Source organism: Phalacrocorax carbo, chromosome 5, assembly GCF_963921805.1.
Source record: "Phalacrocorax carbo chromosome 5, bPhaCar2.1, whole genome shotgun sequence".
Lineage (NCBI taxonomy): Eukaryota > Metazoa > Chordata > Aves > Suliformes > Phalacrocoracidae > Phalacrocorax > Phalacrocorax carbo.
Window position 1 is genome coordinate 35,568,964 of NC_087517.1, and position 14,136 is coordinate 35,583,099.

The following is a 14,136-nucleotide window of genomic DNA, read 5'->3' on the forward strand; positions in this document are numbered from 1 at the left end:
GCCTCTCTGAGCAAGCACTGCTGTTGTCCCATGCAGAAGGTACTCCAAATGAAGCTCACTGTGATGCATGTTTAATTATACCTAGGTAACTTTCTCCTTTGGGGAAATTCTCAGTGTTTATCAGTACAGATGCTATAACTTAACTTCAGGCTATTTTATATTATTCTATAATTCTGCCTGCTGTTGGACTGTGCAGTGGTAGCTTGCCAATGGAGAAACTGCTTTCAGAAGGGCACCCTGGTATTCTGACTCCAGAAGAGTGCCAGATGCTAAGGCTACATCCAAAGAAAGGATTTGAGACATTGCAACAGTGAGCATTGCAGCACCTGACTCCCCATGGCAGCCAGCAAGGTATTTGTACAAGAGTCAAGACAGATATAACTGAATGCACTCTTCAAGTGAGTGCCGTTTTATTTCTGCTCTTCACCTATCTGGCAAATAATGTCTGTGGAGTTTGGGCTTGGTTTTTTCCCCCCTCTTTTTAATTATGGTCTGTGGCAGGGTTAACATTATTGAGCTAAGACTAACGTTACAGAGAGGCTGTCTTTTTTTGTAATAAAGCTTTAGCTATAATAAGAATAGGAATATTTTTTTAATACTGTGGTTAAGCAATAGCCAAGGTACTGAGCTGATGGCTGTTTTGGTTTTGCTTTTTAATTCACCCTAGTATATGGCATGGAGATTTTTTAGATAGAGCAAATGTAGGGTTAAGATTTAATGTTTTACATGATTTAGAGTTTCAAGGAACATCAGATAGCAGAATTTAAATGGGCCATAATACCTTAGTCCCACTTCACATATGGCTTCAAAGAAGGCTACATGACATCAAAAAAGAAGACATTACCACATAAGCAGATTTTTTTTCTCCCTTTTTCAGCAAAAGCCTGAGAACAGTCTTAGTAACAGGGTCTGGTCAGTGTGAATTAATGGCAGTTTTGTGCTGTGTTACAAGTATTTTTCACCAGTTACTCTTGATGCAACCACTTCCTCACACAGCTGAATTTCAAATAACTAGGTTTGTGTCACAAAGTTTGCGAAACAGCTCAATTCATAGACTATCTTATGTCTGAGAATAAGCTAAAAATAGTGATTTGCATAATCCTCTTTCTCCTTGCTTACCATGGCTTGAAGAGCACGCTTTGTATCAGTTACTAGCACTACATATACCTTTCAAAAATAGTAACAGTTTTTGCCAGTATGGAAAGCATTTTTCTATAAAATGAAAACATAAAATGGAAAGCACTTTGATTTAGGAAAAAACCCCTACATCTTTTAAACTGGCCATAACAGAAAAAGGAACAAATGGGTGCTAAAATCTCAAGCTCCTACAAGCCGTTCACTTTGTATAAAATGTCAGCAAAATTGTAGCTTTAAGATGACTATGATTAATTCATCCCTTTCTTGGTATCTCAAATGCTAGTTATGAGTACAGTAGGTCAGGCTGCAGGTCCTAGAGAAGCAGGGTGCAGTGTGTGGGTGCAAGCTAGATAAAATCGGTAAAGAATATAGCCCTTTAGCTTTGGACCTAAGGCTTATTCACCAATTCAGTGCACGGCTCAGGCTTTAGGTTTCTGTAGCTCATATCTGCATTGCAATACACAGTTTTACCATCAGGCAAGCGATGAGCCTACAGAGGCTGAAGGAAGGCATACTGTCCCAAGGGTGTTACTTTAGAGTGAAATTTTAGTGTAATGCAGCCATAGTTCCCATGAAACAAATAATCCTAAAACATTGTTACACCTTTGAAGGTTCATTTCACTAGTTAGCATCAGTAGTTTTTGCACATGGATCTGGGCTACAGTAAGAAAACAAAACAAAACCAGCACCCTAATACACACACACAAAAAATACCCAACCAAAATCATGAACGGCTTTGGTCTGAACACAGTGATCAGACGTAATCAGACTACCTTACTGCAAGATTTTAGAGAATAGCCTTCAAGCACTTACAGAAGCCAGAGCGTCTGTTAATCATAATGCACTGTTTATCAATATTGTAACGTTTCTCACTGGTTCACTTAAGAATGGAAGTTGAATAGTATCATAAGCCATATGGTTCCCTGAATACTGCTTGGTTTTATAAAACGCTTCTCATCACCTTCATTATTTTGTGGTTTACAGGTTTAGTCAGGTCAAAGAATCAAAGTAAAATTTATGACAGCAGTTATCTTTGCTACATGTGGACCTTGGTTTCACTTTAGCAAAATGCAGACAAATTTACCAAGCATAGAGAGTTCTTCTACAAACAGGCCACTGGTTTTTTACACAGTGCATAAAAATAATCCATGCTTTGTTCTTGGGCATCTCTGGGGCCTCTCTGGCAGTGCGTGTACAGTTGCAGGGCAGCCACATTCTTCTCATCCTCTTTTTTTTTTTACACTGTTTTCTGATCACATTCAACAGACACAAAGACAGAATATACTCAACACGTGGCTGATAACAAATGATACTTGATTAATAGATTCTACTGTAATCCAATTAGTTTCTTAGCAATATAGATTAAAAGGCAATTTTTTTCAGCCTCCCATTGCAAACACATTCATATAGTGGCATTGTGCTCAAGTCACAGCTGATTTTACTTTATTTGCACTAGTATCAGATACAAACTGCTTAACAGTGAGGACACTCACTGCGAAGACAGTCCTTGCCAGTCGGGGCTCAGGGCACATCACTTTCAATATAAGGGATGTCACTGTATTTGCTTTCAGTCACTGCCCACTGTTTCACCGCCTGATCAAGAATCTCACGCGAAAGACGGTGTGCATAGTCTAGCACTATAGTGCTTGATGGACCTTTCTCATCCACCTTCACTGCTATCAGTGATGATTTCTCCCCAGTGCATCCTTCATTACCTTCCCTGATCCTTTCATCCTGGATAGCATTTGAACCTGGAAAGGCATCCTTGGATTTGATGCATCCCATGGTACATTTGAAAATGCAGCTGCAAAATTCAGTTCAACAGCGTGTTTTGGAAACCATTTCCAGTTTATCTTGTTTGATGCACAGTGTTGCCGCTTCTTGCCAGTGGTTCCAGTTATTTTCAAGGAACAGAACGTCTCCTTTTGTGCTTCTTTACTTCTGAAGAGATCTGTCAAAATAGTGTTCCATATAAATGCAATAAATAGTTTGCCATTCTCAGTGAGCTCAAAGGAAAGCTACATTCACAACAGATGCATGTAGAAGCAACTTCAATAAATCTCTGCACAGCGTGCGTAAAATGTTTTTATCAGTAACATCCATCTACTACAAGAAGGCAAAGCTTGACCTGAATTCAAGCTGCCTTGAATGCAATTCTCAGTACGTGATGTAAGCCATTGAGGAATGTAAAGATCTTAGGGAGAAAAAAAAAAATCTGTTTCTTCCAAACAGACAATGCAGTGCTATTTTCCTGAATCTAAACAAGTACTGTTTAACTCCAGTGACTGCTGCTGCTGAAGAAAATAAAAACAAACCCCAAAACCACCCCGCAGAAGCACCACACAACCACCACCTAAGAACCTTGTGTCGCAGCTGTTGTACACCCTTTGGACAGGAGTGACACTAATTCTCAGTGTCATTCTGTTGTTGCTCAAGGAGGATTGAGCATGCAGTCACTAGAAGGTATTCACAAGAAACAAAAGCTGCTTTGCGTTTTTTCCCTTGAGAGGTTAGGGAAAGCAGCAGTGGATGGCTGTGTTCAAGGCAGTGCTGACAGAGCTAGAGCACCATCCTTTCTAAAGCAGGACAACTCTAGGAACGAACTACCTGACAGGGTGGTTTTGTCAAACTCGTCAAGAATCAGAACTGGTCAGCCGCAAATTCTGGTACATGTTTTTTTTGTTTACTAGCCTACAAAGCTGTTTCTCAGGCTACTTCCTCTATACAGGCAAAGCAGAATCTTATGATACGCCTAACTTTGCTGGCATGAGCTTACCCGCTTAAAAGAGTTAATAGACTGCCAGCCAAAATAAAGACTGTGCTGCACAGAAACCAACTGTTCCCTACAGCTTCACCCGATGACGTTGTACTAAGGTCAGCCAAAGTTAAAGATTTTTTTGTAAATAGCCTTTGAAAACATAATCATGGCAAAGATGTTAAGCCTTATTTATTTGCTTTATATGCCGGGGGAAATAGGGACTCCGATCCAGTAACCTGATCACAGGCAAATATTTGCAGAGGAAATCAATCCTGTTTGCAGGCAAATGGTGCTTCACAGGTACGATGGGACTTCCCCAGTCTAGCGGCTGACTTAGGAGAACCAGGTTCACGGTGACAAGCTTCTCTCCTCTTTCTGCTAGTTCATAAAAACATCGCTACCTGTTCAGAAAACAGTTTGCAGGACTGGAGTGCCAGCACTCAGAAGTGGTGGCTGGTGTTCCTGGCAGAAAGACTTAAAAGGGCTTCTGAAACCTGAAGTACGTACAAACGTTTTTCATACCTTTAGCTCTGTATCAGAACATTTCAGCATTTTAGAGAAGTGATTGTAAATCACTTTAATAAATTTCAGTGAGTTTCTTTTGTGCATAATGACACACGGCAACATGTGCCGGTGTATTTTAAGAGTAGGCAGTGCAGGTAGCATGCCTGTAACATAAACCCTATTGCTAGCATTTGTAGTTTTACCCAACACAGAAGAGAGCTAAGCTATTGGTGAGATTTTTATTGTAATAGCTTTTTATTAAATGAATAAGAGGAAGGGTTCCCTTCACTTCCCGAGAAAGCACATTTATGCCCATGGAGGTTTATAAAAAACTCATGAGCTTTATACCTATGTCTATCAACTGCAGGCACTGATGAAACTTAAAACGCTTACAGAACATGCTTAGAGACCAGAGGCCAAGGAAATGCCTGAAAGCAATTCAGACATCTGAATAATTCAATATTTTCTAATAGTAATATATTGTGTGTATCCAATTTCAATATTTACCATTAATAAAACATTAATAAAAATAATTTCCACTTGCTCTTCTGGACAAATAGGTAGCTCGAAGTATCTAACATGGCAAAGAATCACTAATAGCATCTATAACCCACCATTGCTGATACCTGCCAGCACAGTCTTAATCCAGTGAAGGTACTGCACAGGAGGTACACAGGTATTCTGTCTAATTCCTTCTCACTACACTACCAGTGACAATTAGCTATGTAAATTAGCTATTAGCCGGAACTGTAAATATTGTAGATTTAAACCTCAGATTCCCCAACCACGCAGATGCTCTACGCCGAAGTTGATATAACAGCGTATTTTATCAGAGTTTCATTTCTGACACTTCACCTAACGACTGTTCAGGTTTGGATTTTTTAATCTACTTTGGAGCCATATTCTTTAATATGTTATCCTTTTTTGCACTTTTTAAAGGAGGTCTGTTAAATGGTAGCCAGCTTTAGTTAGTATTTTATCATTGTTTTAAGATGTTTCCATCCTACAACTGGAAATTTCCTTTCCTCTTCTGTTAGGGGACACTAGCAGAAGAGCTCATGTCTAGCAGAAAGAAGGAGAGAATGTAAGTAGAAGGACAAACATCTCCTAAGGCAGGTAGGGAAAAATTCCATGGGTCAGCATCTTCGTCTGCAGGATTTACCTCTGTTCCCATGTTCTTACCTCTGCCTTTTCATTTGGGCTAAATCAAATGTTTGTCTGACTGTCCTACACAGAAGGGAGAGGCTATAAAACTTCTAGATAGCAAGGCATGCAAGACAACTAAATTGTTCCAAATTGATTACTAGTTGAGCTTAAAAGCAAAGTTATCGACCCTAGTTTAAGTTCTTGACTGTTGCATTTCATTATTTATAGAGCACGGTACTTTCCAAGTCACTGCAGTAAGTTTTATAGTTTGCCTGCTCTACTTGAGTTAATAATTGCTGGCACATAAATGATGGCAAGCAAAGTTGCCCTCAATCTTCTGACTGCTTTCCTGTTTTTCTGACAACCACTGCTTGCACATACATGGTAAAGTGCCATTTAAATCCTCTCTACCTAACTCATCTCCAGAGCGTTAAGCTCTAACAGGGATTTTAACATCTCTAGCTTTCCTCACAACACTCATGCCCTCAAAGGGGAAAAAAAAAAGTTCATTTTATTCCCAACACGATGTTTCATTCAGTAATGGCACAAGGCAAAATTGTCTAATAGGAGCCTGTTTCTTTCAGTGTCCAAGCTCTAATCTGTTGCCAGTTGTGTTTCAGAAACCACTGCGTAGATGGGTCAAGGCTCAGGCCAAAACCTCGGCAGATGCAGTTCCCCACGTGACAAGCTGCTGTGCTGAGCTGCAGGCAGAGGTTAGGGAGCTCCAATCTACTGTTACACTGTCCACCACGAGTTAAAGCAGCACCGTCACATAGCAGAACCTTTACATATCTTCTCTTTTTCAAGACTGTTTTTACAGTAAGTGAAATGTTAATTTAATTCATCTTAGAAATACAAGTTCCTAGTTGTGCTCAATTTCAGTGGACATATAGTCAATATGCTTTTAAACACTTCATTTCAATTCGATACTATAAATACTGTGCATTGTTTTAAGAGTCCTAAAACAATCAATTCCTTTCCATACCCCTGGAACTGGAAGCTCCCGAAGACAAGTTCAGGTGTTGTTTCACCTGAACATCGAGGGTGTCGTACCACAGAGCTAACTCACCTTGCATGAGAGGGCTAAACAGTCTCTTTGCCAGCCTTGCTGACTGTTTCCTGCCAAGGTAAGTTCATTTCTAACCACTGAAGGAAACAAAACAATAGTAAGAAAACGCCTGCAATTCACCATTATACAATATAAAATACAGGGAAAAAAGCATCAATAGCAATAAAATTGCACTTTTATTTAGATAAATAAGACTTAAAGTATTAAAATAATCAATAAGAAAGAATTACAAAGGGATAAATGTGAGTTTTGCCTGCCTCTATGGAATACATCTTCATACGATGAAGACAAGCATAAGAGAAAGAGCTTTGCTGTTATGCAACATCTTTAGCTATAACAGGCAAATAGGTTCCTGCTACCATTTAAATGATTTTCATCCGTAAGACCTTTGAAAAAATCTCCTTGAAGTTCAGTACTATACTGCAAGGAATTGCTTTCTATAACACTTTCTGTTATTGCAGTCACCAGATTAAAAGTCAGTCATACTTTTCAAAATAGCTTAGTGCAGCTTTGCCCAACTGAACACGGTGAGTAATTTCTGCTGTCACAGAGCCAGGCTCCTCACTTTCCAAACTCTTTTAGGTTCAAATATGACTCCTTGTAACCCTCCTTCAGCCGGGAGGCTTTTAGTTTTCCCTTGGTATCCACAAGAGAAGCTCAGTATGCTACTTACCAAGAAAGTATCTGCATTTAACAAGTTGTCCCACTTGTCCCCAGTACAGCACAGACAGCTTCACAACTGGGACTCTGCGAAGAGGATCAATAAATAAAACTTAGCATCCATAAAGATGTCAAAGTTACACATTATCACGAAGTCAGATGAATCTGTAGCGCTGACCTTGCAGCAGTCTGCTTGCCCGTTCACCCACAGTATTTGACAGTATTTGACTTTGCCAAAGGTAAAAGGATGATACAGCACTTAGGACATCAGATTGAATGGCAGGCTGCAATAATTTATATGCAGCACCTAATCCCAGGCATACAGTGGGGCCACTGCTTGGGCAAGTGTGCTGTATGCGGAATGCCAACCTCCTTCCACAGTAAGTCCAGTTAAGGATGATTTCAGCAAGAACATAGGAAGGGTAATATGCCAGCATCTGGAGTGCTCCATCTTTTGCCTAAGCTTAAAAGTTCTCCCGTTCTCCCTTCTCCCTCTCGGAGTTGCTGCTGAGACCTGGACCTTTATCATCCAAGTGCATAGGGAAAATAGTCAGATAATCACAGTGTTGTCATTATCATGGAAACAATGAACATTACTCTCTGTAATACTCAAACTCAAGGCAGGTGACCCAACTGACATACCAGCAGAGGTAAACCAAACTGTACCTAATCACTTAAATATTTACGTCCTCCATGTAATAATCATAGAATCATAGAATACCAGGTTGGAAGGGACCTCAAGTATCATCTGGTCCAACCTTTCCTAGTCAAAGCACGGTCTAGACAAGATGACCCAGCACCCTGTACAGCCGAATCTTAAAAGTGTCCAATGTCGGGGAATCCACCACTTCTCTGGGGAGATTATTCCAATGGGTGACTGTCCTCACTGTGAAAAATTTTCCTCATGTACAGTCAGAATCTCCCCAGGAGTAACTTGTACCTATTACCCTCATTCTTCCATGTGATTCCTTGAAAAAAGGGAGTCTCCATCTTCTTTGTAGCCACCCTTTAAAAACTGGAACATGGTGCTAAGGTCTCCCATAGCCTCCTTTTCTCAAGGCTGAACAAATCCCGTTCCCTTAGCCTCTCCTCATAAGGCAGGCTTCCCTGTCCTTTGATTGTCTTTGTGGCCCTTCTCTGGACCCCTTCCAGCCTGTCCACATCTTTTTTGCATAGCGGGGACCAGAACTGTACACAGTACTCCAGGTGTGGCCTGACAAGCGCTGAGTAGAGTGGGATCATGACTTCTTTATCTCTGCTGGCGATGCCCTTTTTGATGCAACCCAGCATCCTGTTGGCCTTCTTGGCTGCAGCAGCACACTGTTTGCTTGTGTTGAGCTTTCCACAGAGCTTCTTGCCAGCCAGGTAGATCCCAGCCTGTGCTGCACTCCTGGATTACATTTTCCCAGGTGCAAGACCTTACATTCATCATTGTTGAACTTTATACGGTTCTTGTTAGCCCACTCTTCCAGCCTTTCCAGGTCTTCCTGCACGGTGGCTCTCTGGAGAGAAACAGAAACCTAGAACATCCGACATCTGCCCTTCCTCTCCCTAACAAGGTGGGATGTTATTCACAAGGATACATGATATTATGCCTTTGGATATTCTGCAGTTTTGAACAGACCAGCGGCATGTAAATGGTAGAGGGATGAATCATTCACTCAGTGCACAGCATCGCCTCCACCGCTGCAGGACTCGGAGGCTCCCTGTGCAGAGCAACCCCAGGCAGGGGCTCTCAAAGCGATCCAATCCACCAGTTTTATATTTCTGCTTCTCCTTAACATCCAGTTTTCTGCAAATCCTACAGAGCAGACACACTGGAGTAATGTCTATTATAAAGTCTCCTTCTAATCACAGGAAAAAAAAAGTTTTTAAAAGCCTGAGTTATTTTAAGACAAGCACGATTCCCAAGATCCCGCTACCTCAGACAGTCACTGAAATACCTAAATACACCATAACAATTCAGGCAATGAAGAGCAAAAATGGAGCCCTCATTCCACGCAGGGCCACCCTCTCCCTCTCCTGTCCCTTACTGCCAACAAAAGATAAGAGCTACAGATTGGAAAGGGCTGGATGCAGGAACTGCAAACAGCTGCTGTGCAGGATTAGCATGTAAATGAAAGTCCCCTGGTTATCTCTCTCAGGGTACAGGCTGGAATTTCAAAGGCTTGGTTCTTCCAAACCCCCTCCCCCTGGCAAGAATTGATAAAACTTTTTCAGGCTTCTAAGCCAGTTTGTAACCAAATGGGGGAATAACACACTCACTTCTCAGAACCGGGCATGACCTCTAGTTTACTTTAAAAGGCTTTTCAATAAGAGGACAGTTGATGCAGCAAGCAAAGGTAAAGTACAGCAAGGAACCTTTAGGTGAAAATACCAATAGTTCAGAAAACAGCAACACCAGTAGATACAGTCCTCAGCAGCCACAAGGTTACTTTCCATACAGGAAAAAAAATGTCTTCTTAAAAGTAAAGAACACTGTGTGCTTGGTAGCTGTCTAATTTCATGAAAGTAAAACTGTACCCAGTCAGCCTGTCCTGAAATCCTCCCTCCAATACAGCAGTTTATTTACCAGCATTGCATGCAGCTCAGAGAGCAGCCTGAAGGAAAGAGGAGGATGCTGAAGACTTCTTACAGGTTCTGCTCTCGTTTTAACTTAGCTGCTTGTCCAAGCAACTGTATGTACTACTATTTTCTCCAAATTTAGAAAGAAATATATAAAATGTGTTAATTCTGCTTGAGTTTTCAATGCCCGGTGTTTTTTTCCCCGATGTTTCAGAATACAAAAATGCAGACATTTATCAGTACAGGCTCTCTGCCAGACCACGGACAAGGGAGAACATTAACTTAACCTACCCTCACACAAACAAGAGCGGGATGCCTACTGTTGATGAAACCTGTTTTCCAGATGAATAAGAGGTGGATTTCCTTAGCAAGTGAGGCCTCAGAGTGAGGTTGTAGAATGGGCATGAAGAAGATGCAGAGCTTCACAAAAACTCCATATGCAGGAAGTTTAGTCAAGATTTAAGGAACCCAGCTACAGAAATTACAGAGGAATGCCTTGATCCAGAGAAAGGAAAAGCTAATGGTCATAGAGGAAATCTGAAACTCTCCAAGAACTCAAGTACAAAATAATGCTCAAGACTGGTGAGCGACAAAGTTTTTAATGTCGATGTACAGCTATGTCCTTGCCCTGCATGGAAAGATACAGGTTGAACACATCTTTCAGCAAAGCCTGCAGTTCTTGCAATTATCAGCCCATCCCCCCATATGTATTAGCTGCAAATCTATAGCCTGAAGAAGACCCCCACAAAGATTTTCCCCACAGCAGGGGAAAATGCAAGGCATGCCACCAAAGGGTGTCAGAGAAACTGGCCAAGTCCCGCACCGAGGTTAGACTGCTCTGAACCATGGCACTGGGTCCAACCGAAGCAGCCTCTTGGTTTATTACAATGGTGTGGCGCAGTTTTGAATGAACTAGAGCAGAAACTGGTATTTTCCCCGTATATACCACGAAACTTCCATCCCAACAAGTAAATTGTGGAGTCACAGCCTATCTATTAATAGCCCACCCTCAGGAACACGTTAAAACATCAGGCTACTTATACTTCTGCTAAAACTAAAGATCTAGCCGTGTTTATAAAGACATATTAGTGTCCTCCACAGGTGGCAGCCAAAGACGATGAACGGGGATGCACAAAACTTTACAAGCAAGCAAGCCCCTCCTGCCATTATCCCTGGCTGCTGCCCAGCCTGGGGACCGTGCCAGTGAGAACTGATGAGCAGCAGCAGGTAAAAGAGTGGATCAGTATCTCAGTCTGACAGGGTCATGTTTTATTGTAGTATCTGTCACAAGATTCAACTGCGAACATATGGAGCTGCAGATCATAAGGTACGAATGAGGTACGTTGGTTTGCTTTGTGATGCCCTTACGAAGGCAAAGGCCCTGCTGGGTTAACACAAATGAAAGTTTGAATGAGATGGCCAGGATCGGCCCAAAATCAACCAGAGAAGAGTACAAGAACAGCAGCACACAACCCCATTCTGTTCTTTAATCTCCCTGTACAGAAGCCAATTGTAAAACTGGGAATCAGAATTAGGAATGCTGCAGAAGACCCGTTTCTCCACATCTCACGTAGGAATGCGTAGGAAAACACAGACCCACGTTTCAAAATCACAACTGCATTACTAATGATTGGCAGAAATCAGCCGAGGCGTAAGGGAACAAAGTGTGGAGTTAACGACCAGATGCTCCAGCTGTATGAAAGCTGCCCAGAATTGCAATAAAAAAACTGCGTCAGCCTTAAAAATCACTCTGTCTCACAGCTCTCCCCCAGTATTTTTCTTGAATTTCATCACTCCTAACGTGCCAACTTCTAACAGAGTTGGCGCTTTCGCACCCGAGGAGCGGGGCGGCCGGCAGCCAGGCGAGGCAGTCGTGCCCCGCGCAGCCTGGCGGCACTGCCCCTGCCGGCGCTCCCCCGCGGGGCCCTGCCTATGGAACCACCTTGTTCCCAGAGACACCAGTGTCACAAGGCTCCACCCAACTCCCCGTGCGACACGGACAAACCAAAGTGATTTTAAAGAAAGAATTTTCTCAGCAGGACATCATGTTCAGAAGAAAACTAATATGTCTGTACCTGAAGGTTAAAAATGCCACTTTGTTAAGACTATAGTATTTTTCCTTTTTTAAAAATTACAATATTTAGAAACCTAATTTGGACTCCTACTTCCTGAACTATGTGAAAGCATGAGATGTTTCTAAATGTTTTACGGTTTTTGCCATGGCTGATCTTACACGACTAAATCTGTATTTTACAAGTGCCAGATCAAGGTAACCCGCCCAGTACCGGTTTGTGCTGAAGCTTGGAGAAGGTACTTGTGGCAGAGCAGGGGCAGACAAGAAACCCTGACACCACCTCAGCCAACAAATAACAGTTGCCTCATGTCGTCCCTGCAGCAGGAACGCAGCTTTCAGAGAAGCAGCCATGCCATTTACCTTCCCGCTCTGCATCACTCACGTCGCTTTATGCAGTATGACCTCTTCTCAGGTGATCCCACGGGTGCCCACCTGGAGCAGCACCCCGGTTTTGCTGAGTTCTGAGGACTTTGTTGCTAGCAACATCACTGTGAGATGACGGGAGGAGTAAGGTGTCACCACCGCCGCCTGTCCTGAAAAACCCCACCTCAAAGCCCAGCTCTCCTTCCTTTCCTCCGCAGCCTAAGCTCACGATGCTGAAGGCCAGTCCTGCCCACGGCCACCGGTCACCCCATGGGTCCTCACGCATTGTGACAGCTGCGTGGGGACACAGCCCAGCCATCCCGCAACGCAGCGCCAGGCTACCTCGCGCCTCCTTGTAGGTCCTGAGCAAGATGAGATGGAAGCAAGAAACCCGTCTGACCTACCAGCACGGAGGGGGCTGTTTAAGTGCAAAGAGCATGTTGTAGACATGATGCCATCAGCTCGCCTCCGTCCATCCAGCGGGAACTCCCGGGGAGGGCTGGTCCTTGCTCCAAAGGCACGGCCAGGCCCTCGTCCCACCAGCGCCGCGTCCTCCGGAGCCCTGCTCGTAAACGACAAGGACGTGACCACGCCATCAAAGTCCGTTTTGACACCACTTTGGGTAAACTACCGGCGGCCGGACCCTGGGCTGCCGCCACCGCGGGGCTCCCGGCGGGCAACGCCCAGCCTCCGCCCCGCACCCGGCACCGACGGCACCCGCATCCCCCGCCGCCGCCGGCACTCGGCCACCCAGCGCCCCCCGCCGCCGCTGGGACCCCCGGCACCCCCGCCCGGCCGGGGAGCGGGCACAGCCCGGCCCGGCCCGGCCCGGCCCGGCCCGGCGCTCCCACAGGTACCGCCCGGGAGCGGGAGCGGCCCCTACCCGCCGCCGCCGCCGCCGCTCAGGCCACGCCGCGCCGCGCCGCGCCGCTCCGCTCCGGCGGGCGCTCTCCGCCCTCCCCGCCGCACCGGGGAGGGGCGGGGGGGGGCGGGATGGAGGCAGGGCGGCCCCGCCGTCCCCTTCAGCAGCGCGGCGGCCCCAACCTGCCGCCCCGCCCCACCGCGGCACCTCCGGCAGCCCCCCGCCGCCCTCCCCGGCGGCAGCGGCGGGGCCGGCGGGCCTCAGCGCCGGGAGGGAGCCGGCCGCTTGGAATTGGAAAAAAAAACAAACAAGGAAAAAGGTTAAAAAAAAATAAAATCACCCACCCAGGCAACGCGCCTCGCATTGGCTTCTCCTCCTTTAAAGGACGGAGCTACCATGTAAGAGCTTATGGTTGTCGAAATTGCGTGTTCGACTAAGCCCTTGGATAAAATGCCGCTGCGCCGCGGAATGGTGAATGATTAAGTGCTGTCGAATATTCAAGTGAAGAAAAATGGGGGAAAGACCAGGGCTGAGGCCTGGGTGGTGTTTCTCCTGGTTTATCCTCTCAGGCAGCATCAAATCATGTACGACCACAGAAGGATATGAACTGGACCAAAGCTTTTTAAGAAATGCCCCCACCCCAAAAGAAGCCTCCCGAACGAAGGCCCTGTGCAAGCTAAAGTAACATTTTTCATCTTTTAAAAATAACAGCGATGCGAAAAATGAAAAACATTTCTCAAGAGAGGCTACAAACAGACGTCTCGGGTGAAGTAACAGTTGGTCTTGATGATGTTAAAGGTCTTTTCCAGCCTAAATGATTCTGGATTCTAAGTGTTCCTGCCTTTGGGGAGTCTTGACATCAAAGCTACTGCAAGACACACAAGCGCACACCTTGGCTATTATGTTTGAGGCTGCCATGGAGCTCATGCCCAGCTGGGGCTGGAAAGCAGCACCCCAGGGCTTGCAGTGGTCAGCAGTGACGGGCTCCGAGCTTTGGG

General features: G+C 44.6%; 1 protein-coding gene across 1 annotated transcript; it reads right to left on the bottom strand.

Moving 5' to 3' along the window:
- Positions 1-2,434: 2,434 nt before the first annotated feature.
- Positions 2,435-12,802, bottom strand: C5H2orf88 (chromosome 5 C2orf88 homolog). The gene is made up of 4 exons (XM_064452012.1): positions 12,681-12,802; positions 7,288-7,361; positions 6,615-6,691; positions 2,435-3,088 (listed from the first exon to the last, which is right to left on the bottom strand). The coding sequence occupies exon 4, from the start codon at positions 2,920-2,922 to the stop codon at positions 2,659-2,661; it is 264 nt and encodes an 87-aa protein (XP_064308082.1). The 5' UTR covers positions 2,923-3,088; positions 6,615-6,691; positions 7,288-7,361; positions 12,681-12,802; the 3' UTR covers positions 2,435-2,658.
- Between the last annotated feature and the right edge of the window lie 1,334 nt (positions 12,803-14,136).

Coding starts and splice junctions, on each gene's coding strand:
- C5H2orf88 (XM_064452012.1), bottom strand. CDS start 2,922: ATGGGATGCATCAAATCCAAGGATGCCTTTCCAGGTTCAAATGCTATC.